Source organism: Chrysemys picta, chromosome 5, assembly GCF_011386835.1.
Source record: "Chrysemys picta bellii isolate R12L10 chromosome 5, ASM1138683v2, whole genome shotgun sequence".
Classification (NCBI taxonomy): domain Eukaryota; kingdom Metazoa; phylum Chordata; order Testudines; family Emydidae; genus Chrysemys; species Chrysemys picta.
Window position 1 is genome coordinate 135,089,189 of NC_088795.1, and position 19,683 is coordinate 135,108,871.

Below are 19,683 nucleotides of genomic sequence, written 5' to 3' on the forward strand. Positions count from 1 at the left end.
TTGCCTTAGCCGACCGGTACCAATCATCCACCTAATCCAGCATCCACCTTTGAGCGCAGCCAGTACCAGAACTTCAGAGATGAGTGTGAACTCCCCCACTATGGGCAATAATGATGCAACACGGGTATGGGAGAAAGTTACTTCTTAGTCCCAGACAACTGAGGGTTGGCTTATGTCATAAAGTAAGAATGCTGAGATCCCTCATACATTTTTATCCCAGCACATGTAACAGCAGATGTGTTTACTACCCATATAAACGTCAAATCCTTTCATGACTCTTAGCTATTGGCCACAAGGTTATCTTCTGGTAGTAACAAGCTAATTATGCATTGCATAAAAAAAAAAAGAGATCAGCTTGACGTTTGTTGCTTTCTAGTTTCGCTGGCAGACCCCTTGTTATTGTATTATGAGAAAGGGTAACCCCAAGTGCAAAACTGACTTTTCTTCACCATTCACTTTATATCCCTCTGTAAACTTGTATTAAAGTCTTCTCTTAAACTGTATTCTCACCTCTTTTTGTTTCCTTCTCATAACAGATCATTCTAGGCCTCTAGTAATTTTCATTCCCCTTTGTGAAACACTTTCTATATTTCTGTATCTTTGAGATGGGATGATCAGAACTGAAAACAGTATTCAGAGCAGTGGCGTGCCGTTTTCTTATATAATGTCATTCATTACGGCATTTCCAGTGTTATTCCCTCTCTCTTTTTTGATCTGGCCCAACATTTTATTTGCTTTTTTGATCACTGCTGCACTCTGAACTGAGGTTTTCCCTGAGCTCATTATGGTGATGCCCGGCTCTTTTTTCTGAGGGGCTACTGTTAATTTTAAAACCTAGTAATAAGTAAAAGCAGCTCAAACTATTCCTGCCAAAGTGCATCACCCTGCACTTGTCCAAGTGGGATTTCATCTGCCACTGTGTTGCCCAATTGCCTATCTTAACTAGACCCCTCGGATGTTCCCCACAATCCTCTCTATTAACCCAATACTTATAGGCCACGTATTCATTAGCTCTAGTCATGGCACAATGCTCAACGTTTTTCTTTGTTGAAAATCAGCATTTCCACTCTGTCTCTGATCCACGATAGCACTTTAGCTCTCACCCCATAACTATTTTGTTTCCTTAATGGCCTCTGGTGAAGGATTTTACCAATGTCAGTTTGAATACCCATGTACATATTTTTAAATATATATTATACGATGTCCGGCTGATCCCAGGGGTGTGACATTATAAAAAAGATTTACCCAAACAAGTGTTGGTGAAGTTCAGATCCAGCTGCAAACTTTGAGGGCTCTACAAATGGCTACAACTTGGCAAGGATAGTTCCCCACCCCCACCCCCATTTTATGTAACCCACTCGGAGAGCATTTTGATTGGGGAAATTTTATATTGGCCCCTCACCCAAATATAATTAGAAATAGAGGAAACCAATCAGGAGAATAATTAGAGTGAAACCTGGCAAGCGGTCTTAGCATTGTTTAAGTCTAAGGGCAGGTCTACACTACGTCAGGGATCGATGTTCTGAGATCAATCCACCGGCGGTCGATTTAGCGGGTCTGGTAAAGACCTGCCAAATCAACTGCAGATTGCTCTCCAGTCGATCCCTGTACTCTACCCCCGACGAGAAGAGTAAGGTAAGTTGACAGGAAATTTTCTTCCCTCGATTCCTCACAGTGTAGACCCCGCGGTAACTCAATCTAAGGTACGTAGCTGGAGTTGCATAGTTTAGGTCGACTTACCGCAGTAGTGTAGACACAGCCTAAGTCTTGGTATTATAAAGTACAAAAGTAATGCCATTTTACATCTGTTCAACCATTAATTATCAGGGACCACATTCATCCTGAGCAGAAGCAGGCATCACTCCACTAGAATCAGTAGAATGGTGCCCATTTACACAGAAGTGAGACTGACCCTACCTATCTAGGACACCGAAGATCGCTTTTTCCTTGGGTATTTGCTTAGGACACGTTTCATTACTGAACCTGTATTTCCACTTTTAGTCTGCAATTTTCCATTTATTAATTTTTTTAGTGCTTTCATTTCTATTTTTCGTTCGTCTGGAGTCCCTACCATGAGCTTAGACACTGTTTTACATAGCACTTTGGAGAAAATCACTTAAGATAGAGGAATGAACATTACAGATAGCTTCCAAATCATAAAAATGAAAGCTCTCGCCAGGAGAGAAATTATATTTAACCCTTGTAACATTTGTCACAGCACCTGTGATGCAATCGAGCTTGTAATTCATATTAGGAGGAATGTCATTGCTTACACAGTACAATGTAGTAGTTATAATGTTAATAACAATGTCTCACTGCCACATCTTTTTGTTGGATCTTTCTAAGTTATTATGTTCCGCCTCGTTTGGGCCCCTTCCTTATTATTAGCTAAATGGCAAGTCTACAGCTATTGATTAAATTATCCCACAATATTTGCTGGAAGTGATGAGAATTGATCATATTACAGAACAGAAGGGGTATTCTCCTTGAGTGTGATTTGGTTCCAGGAGCTCTGATCACATTAACCAGCGACTGAATTAAGTAGAAGGCACCATATTGGTTTTTTAAAAAATCCAAAACTTATTTTAAGTAGAGAAACTGAAGGCATTAAAAGTTTTTCTACTGTCTCGGCACTGACAAGCATCTAGTGGTTTTCAGACCAATGTGCAACCGGAGGGGGCTGCTAAATACCAACCTCGTTGTATAAATCACTGAATTCTTCAACCACATCTTTCGGAATCCTCTGCCCATTGTTGGTAAGGTGATAAGCCACCCCATTCTTGGAGTAAAGACTGATACGGCCAATGCTTCTCTCACCATCAGTGGTCTCTTCAAGTAAGCCATTGTCTTCTGCTAGATGATAGACTGGGTTTCCATTTGAACCATGGATCCACGTAGCTCCCAGTTCAAAAGTGGCGTTCTCTAGGGGGGAACAATCCAATTAGACCAGTACGATGAACTCGTTCACACAGAGATGTTGTATGTCACATCCCAGTCTACAAATGAAGACCAGTAAATAGAGCACAAAAAGGACATTTGCCCAATGATGCCACATTACGAAAAAAACAACACTGAAGCACTGAAGAAGTGCTTTCACTTAAGGACAAGTTTAAGTGTCATACTAATGTTTGTTCATCGTAGGTCTCTACGGAACAACAGCGTCACACAGTGCTACAGAAGGGGAGCAATCACAAGAGGGGTGTTCCCTAAAGAGATTCCAAGGTATGCAGCAGCAATGGTATCTAATAGTTCAAGAACAAAGCAGAATCCCTGACTCCAGGTCCTAATCCATGATCGTCACTACAGGTGCCACTTAGCCTCTCTACTTCATCCTTCCCACCTATAAAATAGGGATACTATTCGTTTACCTACCACAAGGATGCTGGAAGGACCTCTGCACAGAGCTTTATATCTTCAAAAGAGCTATGTGAGTATTTTCTATATCCCGGTATCAGATTCTGAGCAGTGTCACAGCAGAATGCAATGGTGTCTACCCTACGAACATCATTAGAATTTAGTGCACCAGAGGGTATATTGATCTCTCTTGCTCAGAAAGTGTGAGGGGTTAGGGGAGGAAAAGAGGAGTTGGCTCTCTGTACTGTACTACTGCAAACAGAATATAAATGAATACTTACATAAATATTGAAGAAGTGGTAGGGAAAGAATAAGAGCATCGGTAGGCCACCCAAAGCCTTCAAACATCAAATTTAGTCTGAGGGAAGGGGAGGGAAGGTGATTGTTATTCAAGTACAGGGCAAAAAGGCATCTGTTCCACTAAAGCAGAGGAATGCAGGAAAGACTGAGACTGTCCTGTAGTGGCAGCCTGAGGTTGCTTACTTTAGCATGCAGGAAAGCCGCCTTCTGCAATTAAACATGTGTGTTGTTTGCCAAAAGGACTCAAGCTACCTGCATTTCCATAAGGTGGAATTAGATCATATTTTATTATTTGTGCCTTTGAAAGCTTTCTTTAAAAAGATGCACTGTCACATTAAAAAAAATCATTTATTTTTCACTACCTATGCTGTTTGTTTGCTTTTTGCATTTCTCAGTTTGGACAATGCAAACTGATTAGTCAGTTACATGGTTCTCTTTAGTCCAGGTCTAATCAGTTTTGCCCTCAGACTCTCGCGTATTAGCCCAATTCTGCAAAGTTTAAGGTGATAACACAGGGGCATGTTTATTAGGTTAAAAAGAAACACGGTTTCTAACAGATTTTAACTTAATTTATGGGACTATTTCTTATTACAGTTAGGTTTTGTAAAAGCTCATTTGTACAAAACCAAATTTGGACTAAATCTGACCCAACACTGTCCCTTTAATATCATGGTCAACCCCATGCAATGCAGCAGGTCCTGTAGTTTACGTGGATATTTTATTAGGAATTAGCAGGTTAGCTACTAGCCTAGATGTTTTCCCTCTTAATAACTTCCTACTGAAGAAGGTAAGAATCACGTAATTGATTACACCAGGGGTTCTCAAACGTCACTGCACCGCAACCCCCTTCTGACAACAAAAATTACTACACAACCCCAGGACGGGGGACCGAAGCCTGAGCTCGCCCGAGCATGGCCGTCCCAGGTGGAGTTGGAGGGCAAAGCCAAAGCCCAGCCCCCTGCTCCGAGTAGGGGAGCCAAAGCTGCAGCCCAAGGGTCTTCAGCCCCGCGCAAGGGGCCTGTAACCTGAACCCCACCACCCAACGCTTAAGCCCTCGGGCTTCGGCCCTGGCCCTAGGCAGTGGGACTTGGGTTTCAGCTTTGGTCCCAGGCCCCAGCAAGTCTAATGCCAGCCCTGGTGACCCCATTAAAATAGGGTCGCGACCCACTTTGGGGTCTCGACCCACAGTCTGAGAACCGCTGGATTACACCATCACATAGTGCTTAACCTGTAAATACAATCACAATGCCATCCAAATATGCTGTTAGAAGTGAGGCTATCAAGTTGTACGAATGAATCACTATTTCAAAGCAAATCCCAAGAGATTTGGGTTTCCAAGCCAAGAAACAATTTCAAAAGGAAGTAAATTGCCAGTGGAAGTTATCCGTCAAGGCCCTGAATGTGCAAAGACTTACATGGGCACATAAAGCATGTGCTCAAGTCTATGCAAAATCAGGGCCTAAATGTGTTAATATTTAAGGCATTGCAACTTCTGAACATACCCATAGATCATGCAGTCTGGTGGAAATGACTCAGTCCAGCAGTCAACGGTATAGTGCTCATAAATATTTCAGGTTTAAAGTGACAGTGATCTTATTACCTGGGATCTTCATACAATCCATGGCATACAAGATTATTAGCAGGAGTAGTATATAAAACATGTCGGCCAGTACACTAGTGTGAATTGGCATTAATACTGACTTCCAAATAGAATCTGGCTCTTTTTCTTTCAATTATCAGCATTTTTTAAAGTAACACAAAATACTAGCATATTCTTCTTTATTTTTACCCAATAGCATTTACTTTACTGTCACAGCACAAACAAAAAAGGAAAAGCCATTTTCTCCTGTGTTCTATAGGAGCCCTTGTGAGGAATGTAATTAAATACTGTACAGGGAAACTAAAAATAGTCTAGCTCACCTGTATATTTAGAAACCCATTAACTGACATTACTCAAAGCAGATAAGCCAATTATTTCCTGGAGTAAGTGGCATGATAAATTCTTTAAAGTTGTGAAGTTAATCACATTCTTTTACACAGATACGCCATTTAGTTCCAGGGCCCTTCAGGGCTTGAAAAATTAAGTAGTTCCAATACCAATCTCATTTAAATAAGGCCTTGTCTACACTACAGGATAAAGTCAATCTAAGCTACGCAATTTGAGTTATGTAAATAGCATAACTCAAGTCGCCGTAGCTTATAGCTATTTACTGCGGGGTCCACACTATGGGATGTCGACGGGAGACGGTCTCCCATCGATTCCCCTTACTCTTCTCGATCCAATGGAGTACAGGAGTTGACAGGAGAGCGATCTGCGGTTGATTTAGCGGGTCTTCACTAGACCCGCTAAATCGACCGCCAATGCATCAATGGCTGTGCGTCGATCCCCCGGTAAGTGTAAACAAGCCCTTAGTAAGAGAGTAGTATACAGTCCTCATAAAATGGGTCTGCTGGTCCCATTAACATGGCTATTTAGCTATAATATGTATTTCTCATGCATCACTGTGATGTAGCACCTGGATGTTATAATGATTGTTGGAATCCATATATCAGACCAATGCAGAGGCCGTATATATTATATATATATACACACCTCTACCTCGATATAACGCTGTTCTCGGGAGCCAAAAAAGCTTACCGCGTTATAGGTGAAACCGCGTTATAACGAACGTGCTTTGATCCACCGGAGTGCGCAGCCCCGCGCCTCCCCCACCGCCCCCCAGAGTGCTGCTTTACCATGTTATATCCAAATTCGTGTTATATCAGGTTGCGTTATATCGGGGTAGAGGTGTATAACTAAAGCAGAACTCTCCATCTCTTCTTTGTTATTGCCCTGAGTGGAATTCTGAAAAACGTGTCTACGTTGAGTTACAACTAACTCTATGAGAGGTCTCATTGGAACTGCAGATACTAAGTAAGTGTATCTGAATTTAGACCTTAAGTAACTATCTTCAAGGGTATGTCTTCACTGCAGATAACTCAGGTAATCAGCACCCAGATCTATGCACATAGCTTAACCTCACCCAGGTGTGAGCAAACACACTGCAAAGCCTGTGTCTTAACTGGTGCTATGCTCCCCTGTGTGCGTCACTAGGTCTTCAGGGGGCATATCTTTGTGCTGCAGGAAGCTGAGCTGTTCTGATTCTTTCCCAGTGGACTTGTGGAAAAACTTGTCTGTCCTTCAGAGAACATTAGGGGAATTGTGGGAAGGCACTGGAGGACTATCAGCAATTGAATGGTTTAGCTTGCATCCTCATTGTCAAGTGGACGGGCTACCCGCTCAAGTGAAAGTGGTACTCAAGTTCTAGCCTACACCTCCAGTCAGGCCAGCTAGCCCAGGTTTAAAGCACTACCAACGTCAGATGAAAGGGTTTTGTGTGTGGACACAAGGGGGGGTTGGGGCAACACTAAAGTAAAACCCTGAGTTACCTCTGCAGTGAAGACATACCCCAAGGAAGAGATCACTAGACCACCCCTTAGCTTTGTCATTGAGGAGGAGGGGCTGCGTATAAAGGCCTTGCAACCTGACCTAATAGGAGGAAAACTTGGGCTCCTCCTGATGACCGGTAACAAAGAATTCAACACCAAGACCCCTCCACCTGGAACAATATGTCCTCAGACACAGCGATCCAGATCACCAGCTAGTACACACGGGCGTGACTCCAATGAAGTCAAACCTAAACCAGTTTATACCAGCTAAGGATGTGGCTTTGAATATTTAAACCGTGAGGAATGTTTTCAAAGAGACTGGAGATCTGGAGATGAAAGGCCCTCTGAGCCAGAATCTGCTAGCCTTGCTCTTGTACAGAAGCAAAGGGAATACTCCCAGGTGCATCTACATTAGATAAGAAGGTACATTCTGTGCTACCAGTAGGTAAATGAACCTCGTCAGTCTTATGGAATCACCTCCCTAATGCCAACTAACTAGTTTAATTTTTGACCATGTTCTCTGTATTCATTAACTTGGGCCTCTAGCTGGTCGTCTTTCACTTTATTTAGCCCGGCCTTACGTCACTTACTGTATTTTACTCTATAAACTCACCACAGTAAATAAACATGAGTGCCTGTGACCTTTCAGAAGGGAAATGAATGAAAAGGCTATTTGACAAATCTAAACTTTGGAGTCTGAATAGGGCATTTCAAATGCTGGCGAGACTTGGCACAGAGATTAGAATGGGAAATGTGTCATTTACTCCCCATGGGCTGTGTCCAAAATATCCTTGACCATGCGTGTGAGTGGAGGGAAGTGTTAAAGGTTTAAATATTAAGGGGCCAATATTTTCCCTGTGGAATATTTTGTATAGTACTAATATAGGGCCTAATTTTGCCTTCCCTGTTCACTATGTTACTCTGTGGTCTTGCCTTCACTAGGAAGAAAAGGGTGTTCTTACCTCATGTTAGCTAACACGTGGTAACCAGCACAAGTTAAAATCCTAGTGAAGACAGGCAATTTGGAGCCTAAGGTTTACCTCAACCAACTAATACACGTTATACTCCTGAGGGCATTTTGCACCAAAAAATTAAAAATTCTGCGCACAGTATTTTAAGATTCTGCAAATTTTATTTGTCAAATAAATGTGGAGGCTCCAGCATGGCATTGAGGAGCACAGGCCACTGGCTGCACAAAGGTGGGAGATCACCCTGCAGCACCCCCACCCCTGGGAAATGGACTCAGCAGTGAGGCTGCACCTGACTCTGACACAGCACAAGGATTGGGCCTGCCCTGGAAACACCACCCCCCTCCATGCCAGTTGCACCAGGTGTGGGCAGGCAAGATCCAAGTATGGAGGGGCTTTGTGTAGGGGAATCCAGGTGTGGGTTGAGAGGGTTCCGTGTGGGGTAATCTGGGTGCAGGCAGCTCAGTGGGAGGATCTGGGTGCTGGGGGGATCTGGATGCACAGAGGCTTGTTGGGGGGTTCTGGGTGCAGTGGTAATGGAACTCTGCAGGGGGGTTCAGGTGAAGGTGGTTGGGGCTCAGCAGAGGGGGTCTGTATGGGGGGGATAGAGCTAGGCGGGGGAGTGTGGGGGACTTAGTGGGGGATCCAGGTATGGGAGGGGGGGGCTCGGTGGGGTGGGGATCCCGGTGCGGTGGCTCATTGGAGTGGTCCAGGTGCAGGGCGAGTGGGGCTTACCGGGGGGGTTCTGAATGCGGGGGGTGAGGATCGACGGGAGGGTCTAGGTATGAGGGGTCTGGATGCATGGGGGTTAGGTGGATGGGGGAGCAGCTCTCTATACAGGGATCCCTCCCCCTGAAGAGTGATGGGTGCAGGAAGCGGGAGAAGTTTGCAAAGCTTCTTGCAGCTGGGGGAGAAATCTGGGGGTGGGTCTGACCCCGCCCCAGATGCTGTGCAGGGGAAGAGCAAGTCCCGTCCTCCCCAGATGAGCCAGGACTAGCTGCTGAGCTTGGAGCAAGGTAGGGAGCTGGGTCTTTCCCAGTCTCGCCCCCTACCCCACAGTGATTTACCTCTTTGCTGGCTGCCCTGGGCACCCAAAACATACTGCTGGGGAGGGTCACATGACCGCTCTTGTGGCTACCCTTTGCTTCCCTGTCAGAAAGTCATTTTTCTGCGGGGAAGCAAAGAAATCTCCGGGGGACATACATTCTGCGCATGCCAGTGGCACAGAATTCCCCCAGGAGTAACGTTAATGCTACACGCTGCCTTATCTTCACTAGGCATTTACTTCACATTACTTACCATGTATTAGCTAACGGGATGGGAATACTAATTCTAATCTAATCTCATCCCAGCCCAGGTAGACAGACATGCACTAGCTCTACTCCAGCTAGCACGCTAAAAGTAGGAGCATGGATGATGTGGCTTGGGCAGCAGCCCAGGCTAGCCACCTGAGTGCCGAGCCAGAGGGTCAGGTGGCCTTGCACTCAGGTGACTAGCTCGTGCCGCAATGTCCACACCACTATTTTTAGCTCAAGCAGAGGTAGAGTGTCTGTCTACTCGGCCTGGAAAACTCATTCCCCGCTGCAGTGTATGTACCCCAAGATACCTACGTTCTGTGGTCAGCAGATTACTGAATGTTCTTAGCCAAGAGCAAAGGTTGGATGCCACAGAAGAAATCTTCCTAGTTCATACATTCAAGTTACTGGAGAAAAATACCCTTCCCCACTCTCAGCCACACTGAATTCTCTTTATAAAGCCAAATGATCACCAACACCTTCACTTCACAATAATACTTTACACTTCTGCAGAGCCTTTCATCTAAAGCTAGGAGTGCTTGGGAAGCTCTGTGCCCCTCACATGCACAATAACCCATTGCACCCAGAAGCCTGGTAATTGCAGGCTAAAATATCCATTTGCAGGTGCAAATGACCAGGAAATGGCTTTAAGAGGATATCTAACAAATTAACCCTCGTAATAATACGAACCCTTGCCAGAAGCGCGAGATGAGAGAGTCCGATACAACAGTACAACAACATTTTCCTTACCAAGTTTGACGCTTTGCACTCTGCCTCCAATTCGGTCAGACGCCTCAAGGATTGTTACATCCGTGAAACCGTTTTCCAGGAGAGATTTTGTAGCTGACAGGCCCGCAAGTCCAGCACCAATAACTACTATTCGAGGCTGTCGTTTTCTCCGTAGGCCACTACTAAGAGGATCATCAGTGCTGTCTGAAGATGTTTCACAACTTTGCATGCCGTCCAAGCTCTCTTTCTAAGGAATCTAAGGAAAAGCAAACAAACAGGTTCAAGGAACTAAGCCAACAATTCTTCACGCTTCAGGAGGATTCCTTCTCTCAGCATGGAAGCAAATTTGGGGGAGTCTCTAGATATATGACTAGCAGAAAAGAAAGTCAACCTATGAACTAGAACAAGTCCTTTCAAATGGGAACCACAGAAAGGGCAAAGAAGGATGTAAGAGTTTCTGGTCTCGACTCTGGAGCATCAATCGTTGAGCCTACTGCCGTCTCCACCCTCTACATTGTAACCATGTAACAATTTCCAGCAAATTCATAGGATTTCTGACCTCCTGTCTCTTTATATAACCTACTGAGGTGGCAATTTTGTGGTAGAGCAAAAACACACACCCTGTGACAAACTAGCTGTTCAAAGAAGTAACGTAACTTTATTCTGCTTCTGTGGCAACCACAAAGCATAAGCTTTAGATCATATAAATATGATACTAGGTAAATGGGACTTAGCTCAAAGCAGGAAGACCGGCTATCAAACCAATAGCTGAACCAAAAGCGAGGGGCGGGAGGAGAATCTAGGGTTTGCTCATTAGAGGGCTATTTGATTATTGCATCGTTAAGAAATGTGACTAAATGCACTAATGATCACAAAACTACCACACTACTTTTCACTTCTGAGGTACCATTCATTTGAGGATCTCAAAGCACGTTGCACATATTAACTGAACTTCTCCACCTCTGTGTAGTACGCAGGAATCAGATATGGAGGAGACAGACGATGGTCCAAGTTCAGCAGCCACAGCTACAGTCCAGAACAAGCCTACAGATCTATCCATTTTATAAACTTCCTCTCATCTTATCAGACTTCTGCCAGCAAAATCCTGCAGTACACAAGTGAGACAATTATATTCCACCACTGAGCCCAGAGGATTAAGGTAGTCCATAGCTGCTTCCTCACTGTTTTCTTGGAATGTGGCACTCTGCTGATAAGGCCTTGTTTCTCTAGGACCCTGAGGGGAGCGGGTGTCAGAGAGAATAGTAAAACAGGAAGCAAACTTGGCAGGAATATCGCCAAGGGTCAAACAAAATTAAAAAAGCAAACAAGGCAATTCTGAGCCAACGCTGGCACAATGTCCTTAACTCACCTAAAGTAGACTGTAGAATAGGCACTAGCCACATGTAGGAGCTGCATGCTGAAGTACCTGCATACTACCGTGCTGTAATCATGGACAAATGGGACACATTCTGAGTTGTGTGTCCACATACTATTCCCAGGTTCATTTGTGTGGGTTTGGTTTTTTTAGACACTATTCTCCAATGAATGTTTTAGCACTTATGAAAGGTGCCTGTTGAGGTGCTAAAATTAACAAAAGCTATATCCAGCCAGCAGGGGAAAAGATCCCTCCTGACCCACAGACTCCCTCAAGCGCAAAAGGACAAATTTAACACAGTCAGTTGCACAGAGTATTTTTTAATTCCAATGAAACAGGATTTAAAGGTTATCCTGCCTTGGAAACCTAGACACCAGCACTGGTTTGTGTGGAACAGCAAAATGAAACAGACTAACTCGGTTTTCATTGCACAGGCCAACAGAAGAACAAGAGATAAACACAGTACGCATAAGACAAAAAGAAGGACCTTACATTTAAGTAATTTTAATGATCTAAGACATCATCAATACTGGTAAAGACACCACACACACATACATTTTATATACTGCATAAGAAATGCTTTGGTCCAAAAATGCACTTCTACCCCGATATAACGCTGTCCTTGGGAGCCAAAAAATCTTACTGTGTTATAGGTGAAACCCCGTTATATTGAACTTGCTTTGATCCGCCGGAGCGCACAGCCTCCCCACCCCCGGAGCACTGCTTTACCGCGTTATATCAGAATTCGTGTTATATCGGGTCGCACTATATCAGGGTAGAGGTGTACCTACGTAGTGTGAAGATTTCTGTAGCAGAGGATTCTTTAACCAAGCAGACAGAGGCATAGCAAGTGGCTGAAAGCTGAAACTAGACGAATTCAGACTAGGAATATGACCTGTATTGTATCACTGTTTACTTGTGCTCCCCGGCCGGTCTGTATTCATCTGCTGCCTCTTGGTTTACATTTAGATTGTAAGTTCTTTGGGGCAGGGACCATTCTTTCTTTGTTTGTTTTTGTTCTGTGTTTGTACAGCACCTCGCACAGTGGGGTCTTGGCCCATGATCAGGACACCAAGTTGCTAAGTAATAACTAGTAATGGTAATTGACCATTGGAACAACTCCCTTGAGGCTGCAGCGGATTCACCATCATTTGAAGTCTTTAAAGCACGGCAAGGTGTCGTTCTAAAAAGAAGTGATTGTCTTGATGCAGGAATTATTGGGGGAAATTCTCTGGCCTGTGTTATGCAAGTCAGCCTAGATAATCATAATGGCCCTTGCTGGCCTTAATCTAGGAAATCTATAATTATACACACAAACGTGCATGTATGTATAATAATATATGTATTGAGCAGGGGGTTGGACTAGATGACCTCCTGAGGTCCCTTCCAACCCTGATATTCTATGATTCTATAATTTGTGTCCATACAATATACCGACACACACGGGAGTGTGTGCTGTTCTCGGTGTCCCTTAAAGAATAAAAAAGGATTACACAATACTCAGTAGCATGCTTCCTCCTCTCCAAACAATCTAAAACAATCTTAGATAAATGGATTGAAAATCCATTTTTCAACAGGCTATTCTCCTCCCGCCCTGCCAAAAAAACAGATTGTTATCTGAAAGCAGAGCTAATGGAATCCATATACAGAAGGTTCACACAACAGAAGCAGGAATGGGAACATATTTAGCAGATGTAAAGATTATGCACAGTGTGGCCATTATCTCATTAAGTAGCCTAGTGCTACTTGAATCAAGCAAATGTATAACAAGCCAGGCTCTAATGAGTAACCTTAGTGGGGAGGGATAGCTCAGTGGTTTGAACATTAGCCTGCTAAAAACAGGGTTGTGAGTTCAATCCTTCAGGGGGCCACTTAGGGAGCTGGGGCAAAATCAGTACTTGGTCCTGCTAGTGAAGGCATGGGGCTGGACTGGATGACCTTTTGGGGTCCCTTCCAGTTCTAGGAGATAGGATATCTCCATATATTAAAAAAATATATATAATAAAAAAAAACCCTTTATCTAATTAACTGCAGTGAGAAAGTATTCAATTATCTTCTCTAATGTACATTTTTTTTTCTTTTTTTTAACCAAGTAAGGGCAAGGAAGTGTTTGGAAGGATAATAAACATCTTCAGGCTGCCAACAGTTACCTCCTCGCATGCCCCCTCCTTTCTGGAAATTCAGGCTGTCCGTTGGGTATACACTGCCTGGCACAGAACAGTGTGTGCTTTTAAACAGATAAAAAATACGCCTGAAGTAGCCGGCAGAGTGGCAGGAGGATTGTACTGTTTGCTGCAACACTGCCTATCGCCAGTACCTCCCGCATCTTAATTGCAGTCATCCTGTCTCCCGGAACAATAAACAAGCATTTTGTAATTTCTCCCTCTTGTACACTCTAATTAGTTCTCTAACAGCAAGTGCATTAAGCATCACTGCCTGTTGCTCTGAAACATGAGGTCAGCGTTCTCAAAACTAAACTTGCCCAACTGAAAGATCATCCTGATTCCCCCCCCTCCCCTGCCCCTTTCCCAGGCTGGCAGCCAAATTCTTGAGACCATTCATGATGCTTTTCAGCACTACTGTTTACACCAGCGCAGGTTAAGTACCAGCACCATTTCACTGCAGGCAGAATAAGGAATACACAAAACTCAAGTACACCACATCAATCTGAAACAAGGGTCTGCTGCTGTTATGAAATTCCTACATATCTAACTATTGCAACCTTATACATTTGTGTTGAATTCCAATTGTAACACCACCACCTCACCGAGTGTCATTTCACCATCTTCATCCTTAACCTCAAACTTCGTTTATTCAAATGTGGTTCTTTACTCTCCATTGTCAATACTCACACCCCTGTACTTAGCATTTCATTTTGGGCAATAAATAAATACACTGCAGATAGTTACATGAGGATAATTAAACATTAAAATGCTGTTATGCTGCAGGGAGAATACTTGAAAGCAGCACTGGCTAACATGTTCCAGGATTTTCATTCCCACCTTTCCCACCAAATATCTTACCACCGGTTAGTGTCCCATCTCCAAACTCTAATAACTCTTACCGCTTTGTAAAGTACTTTGAGATCCTCAGATGAAAGGTGACATATACAAGTGCAAAGTATTATTACTCACATCAGCTCCCTCTCTGTAGTCATATCCGCTTATTTAAGTGAAAGAAACAAGTTTTTACTCCTGATAGCACTGCGTGACGTGTTCTGCCTCATTCATCACTGGCTCGATTCCCATTACAGACGCCAAAGCAACGACTCAAGATGCAGAAACAAGGTGGCTTGATTTCTAAACCAAAAGATGACTTTCCTAAGATTTAAATCCTGGGTGAAAGTTAGCCTCCCCGCACAATGCCCAAGCAATCAGGCTTTGTGCGGGGTGCTAAGCAAATGTTGAGGGGACAGAGGGGAATGCAAATCAATCGTATTTGTATTACATTAGCCCCAAAATGGCCCCTTCATGCCAGGCGCTGCACAAGTTTGCAGCAAAAAGACAGTCCTTGTCACGAAGACCTTACAGTCTTGTTTAATGACAAGACACAATAGGCGGATGAAACAAACAGACAAGGAAGGATAATGAGGATGATGATATGAGCATGTTTTCACTTAGACTAGCTGTGCGCACAGCATAACGTATGCCCCTATTGGCTGGAACAGCGGCTTCCGCTGCCCTCCCATGTCCCCCGCGCATGGGTTTCAGGCCACTAGATTTGTACACTTGCAGAGCCTATGGCCCTGAGCCGAGCTCGCCCCAACATCACCTCAAAACCAGCCTATTTGGAGGCAGCATGGAGACCTCAGGCTAGATTCTGTGCTGTGTCACCTGAGCGATGCAGCCCAGAAGGAGGGGGGAAGGAGGGTGGCACAAGGACAGCTTTAAGCCACCTTTGTCCTGCCCAGATTCTGGATTCGTGAGGGCCTAAAAAGGCAGCCTTTCCAGGACTGCATGTCACTTGCTCTGCAGCCCAGAATCCTCATAGCACTGAAGCTACAAGCATACCACCCCTCCTGCCTCCCTAGATCCAGGCCTGCCTCGGCACTCCTCCCTATGCCAGGGTCTGCAAAGGGGGAGCAGCACAAGGCCATCCGTCTAGCGCAACCTACAGTGAATCCCCATTTTCTCTAGACCAGGACCCCCTTTTCCATGTCAGGACCCTCCCTACCCCTGAAGTCCCCCTACTTCCATCTAGCCACCCTCCACCCCCATTTAACATTATCAGAAAGGCAGGGGCACTGCAATCCCCTGACGTGTTTGAAGCTCCCAGGCTGAGAACCTGCTCCTTCAATGCATACATACAATTCCTATTAACATAGTGAATAGGGCACCAGACTGGGCTCCTATTCCCAGTTTGGCCATTTACACACTGTGTGACCTTGCGCAAGCTACTTCACTTCTGTGCCTCAGTTTTCCCCACTCATCAAATAGATATAACAATGACCCATCTTTGTAAAGTGCTTTTCTAGTTTTAAGTATTATACGAATGAACATTAGATACTATAGAGACAAAGGACCTCAATACAATACATCAAGAGTAGCACTTAAAGTCTTTAAACTTCATAGAAAAATAAACATAAATGTTTAAGTTCTTAGGCAAAAAAACCAAGATATATTTTTGTAAATGTGATCCAAGACAGCCGTTCCCTTTGTCTCTTCCTACATCATCCCTTCATCGTCCTCCCTGCATCATCTTCCCTTGTCTACATCATCATCAATGGAAAATGTGAGGGAGAGAAAGCTAAATACTCAAATCCTACAGTTTTAAAGGTATCTCCAGCTATGCAAACAAGATGTGAAAGGCTTCAGGCAAGCCCCACCACTAGCCAGTAAGCACTAGTTCACCCTTTCTTGGATTCTTTCACGGATTACTCAGATGCTATGCACAATCTCATCGCAACTAGAGCTGAAGTGAGATAGTGTGTAGTATCTGACTAATCAGTAAAACAAGCCATAGAATAAGTGAAACCTAAATATAACAACATTCCCATGGGTGATGACATGGTCTTCAAAATGTCCCGGGACAGGGGTGGGATTGTATTGCAATGATTCATTTCCCAGGCTTATCAAATGCTTGCAAACTTCGTCAGAGCGAGATGACACGCACAGCTAACAAGGCGGGTGGCTGGAAAGGTGAACACAGCAACACAGAGCACTATGCGCAACAAAAAGACTGGGGAGAATTTTATGAACAAATATTGTTTTACAAAAGGAGATTCTGAATACAGACGCTTTCCATTTAATTTTTAAAGCGGCTGATGCAACAAAACATGTTAAAATCACAAAAGCATCACGCAGTCACAAAAATCTATAATTTTTTCAGCATTCATGTATAACAGATCAACCACCACCTGGAGCCTTCAAGTTCCGCCTACGCTGCTGGGGATCTCATGTCCTGGAGGGTGAATCCCACTGAATAATAACACAGAAGTCCTGTAAAAAAGCCCCTTCCCTCCAATGGAGTTACGCCTGTTTATATGAGGGCTCAATTGGGTCCCTGATCTCCTCCTAGCAGTCACAAACCTGTACAGTAACAAACAGGAAATCAGAATGTGAGGTTGCAGTCCTATTCCATCTCTAATGACTAAAGATTACATTAAGAATCTTTCAGATCACTTCAACATGACATTGGGCTATAGGTGCTCTCAGATAAGCAGAGTTGGCTATGGCTAATACTCACATGAGAAACCTCAAAGCAGTCTCTGGATACAGGTGATACAGTTTTTGGCATTCATTCACTGCGAATCAGCATGGCAATGGGTACTGGGCTGCTGATTTGCTGTCTTTACCACAAGAGAGCAACCACGAATCCTGACTTTGCCATTGCTTCATGCTTTTTATAGATTCTGTGACACTTTTTGCAAGCAAAAGGCTAACCCTGGCATCTTACACAAGTCCTAGTCATGGTAATTACGTCTTCCCTACTTGCGCATGCCATGCATGCAGTTTCAGTCGGATAAGAAACGGTTCCTCATTTGCTTCCTTATATCATTGTGTAATGTTGCTGAGCATCAAAAAGAACTACCGTGTTGCAATCCACAGGCCACTGCTGAGTGAAGCAATGCCTTTATTGAGACTGTAGTGTGGTTTGGGATCCTGACGATAGCTACAATATTCAATACTACGCATATGGTTCTAATAATTTCCTACTGTCTGCTAAGAAGCATTTGACGCAACAAACGTTCCCCGCTCTCCCAAACATCACCAGAAAGTTGCTAAATGTAAAATCTCTCTGCCCCAGACTGTTTTTCTTTTTTTAAACAAAGGCCACTCGATGGAGCTTTTGATCATCAAAGCACTGCACATTTTTACCACGTGTGATTGGACTTGGTTTACTGTATTCAAACATTGCTGGGGTAAAATGAACTTGTCTGAAGCTGATTCACATGAAAGCAACTTATTAAATTCAGTTTTTGTTAAGTTGAAGATATTTAACAAGCTCCCAAGCATCTTGGCAGGCAGTCTAAAGACTTCCCTGTTTATTTGTTTGTTTGTTTGTTTGTTTTTAAAAACTAACATATGGGCTGAGCAGGTGGTCTGCCAAAGGGCACTTCCATATAGTGCTCCGAACTAGCAGAATAGCAAAAAAATAAGTTGAAGAACATCATGCCAGGTGGTCGGAATGTGACTCATGTCGGTTTAGAACACTCATAAAACCTGCCAGTGTGTGTTTTCTCAGCCCTTCTGATCTCAGAGAGAGAAAAAAGTAATTGGGTGGCCCACATTTGGCTCTTCAACTTGCTCCCAAGGCTAGGGAGTGCTGCGGATACAGCTTGCTCAGCCAGCTCCAGCGGGTGAGCGGAGGACCTTGCACTGCTCTCTAAATACCCCTCGTACTAGCTCCTGGAGTGAAGCTCAGTCAGCGCTTGAGGATAAGTGGGGATGAAGTTAAACCAAGGAGGTAAATCCTAGAGGATTTCCTCCACGATAGGAAGTCTTGATCCATATGCCCAGATGTCAGTGACCATCCTGCAATGATTCCCAGAGGTATGAGCTAAGAATTAACTTAATAGGGTTTGAGGAACATACTGCAGAGGCCTCCTGCACTGGCTGGGGATGGACTAGCTGCTGTCAACCAGCTCTGGCAGAAGCTTCAATTCCACAACCCTTCAATACCATTTTACGCAACCTTTAGCTCTTTGGACATCCAAAGGTGGCTGGCTTGTCTTGGAATGAGACAACGGTTCTCCTATGCTCTGTGGCCTGGGTTACAAATGTTTCCCTGTCCACCCAGCTAATGAGGTCAGCATACTTATTCAATGGTCCTTCATTGAGTAATGTGCCAGAGGATTCAGTGTTAAACAGGATGCAGTTAAAGAGAATTTTACAATTGCAGCAAGGGTATAACTTTGGGTTCACTGTATTCTTTCCCTGGTACAGTTCACTGAATCATAGAAATGTGGGACTGGAAGGGTCCTCAACAGGTCATCTAGTTCAGTCCCCTGCACTGAGGCAGGACTATGTATTATCTAGACCATCCCTGACAGGTGTTTGTCTAACCTGCTCTTAAAAATCTCCAATGATGGAGATTCCACCACCTCCCTAGCCAATTTGTTTCCATGCTTAACTACCCTTAGGCCTGGTCTACATTGGGGGTGGGGGGGTCGATCTAAGATATGCAACTTCAGCTACAAGAATAGCGTAACTGAAGTTGACGTATCTTAGATCGACTTAGAATCACTAACTTCACGTCCTCACAGTGCGGGATCGATGGCCGCCGCTCCGCCGTCGACTCCGCTTCCGCCTCTCGCCATGGTGGAGTTCCGGAGTCAATGGCAGAGTGATCAGGGATCGATTTATCGCGTCTGACATGATAAATCAATCCCCGATAGAGTGATCACTACCCGCCGCGTACCCTTACAGTCAGGAAGTTTTTCCTAATGTCCAACCTAAACCTCCCTTGCAGCTCTTCTTTCTGGTTAGGTGTTCTACCATAACATCACCCTTGTTTTTTACCCCTTTTATTCTTACCCAGAGACAGTCAATAGGTCTGCCTCCCACTTCTGTCTCAACCTCAGTGCAAGTGTAAACATCTATGACATACAAGGCAACACCTCTTCCCTTTTTTCCCCTCCTTGAACAAGCTGTATCCTTCTATACCAATATTCCAGCCAGGTGAATTATCCCACCAAGTTTCTGTGAAGCCCATTATGTTGTAATTATGATTATTCCCTAGTATTTCTAGTTCTTCCCGTTTACTCCACATACTTCTTGCATTAGGACATCTA

The 19,683-nt window shown here is 44.1% G+C and overlaps 1 protein-coding gene across 4 annotated transcripts in view; it reads right to left on the reverse strand.

The window, feature by feature from the left end:
• SMOX (spermine oxidase) overlaps positions 1-19,683 on the reverse strand; it is an 80,392-nt gene that overhangs the window by 26,094 nt on the left and 34,615 nt on the right. For 2 of the 4 annotated variants that reach the window (XM_042855595.2, XM_005291500.5), the window contains exons 2-3: positions 10,097-10,331; positions 2,696-2,922 (exon numbers count right to left, since the gene is read on the reverse strand). In XM_042855595.2, the coding sequence (XP_042711529.1) occupies positions 2,696-2,922; positions 10,097-10,304 (435 nt within the window). In that variant the 5' untranslated portion in view covers positions 10,305-10,331. Of the gene's footprint in view, positions 1-2,695; positions 2,923-10,096; positions 10,332-10,982; positions 11,445-17,135; positions 17,526-19,683 lie in introns of those variants that run through there. The other 2 variants (XM_042855594.2, XM_042855593.2) reach the window with 2 other exon arrangements.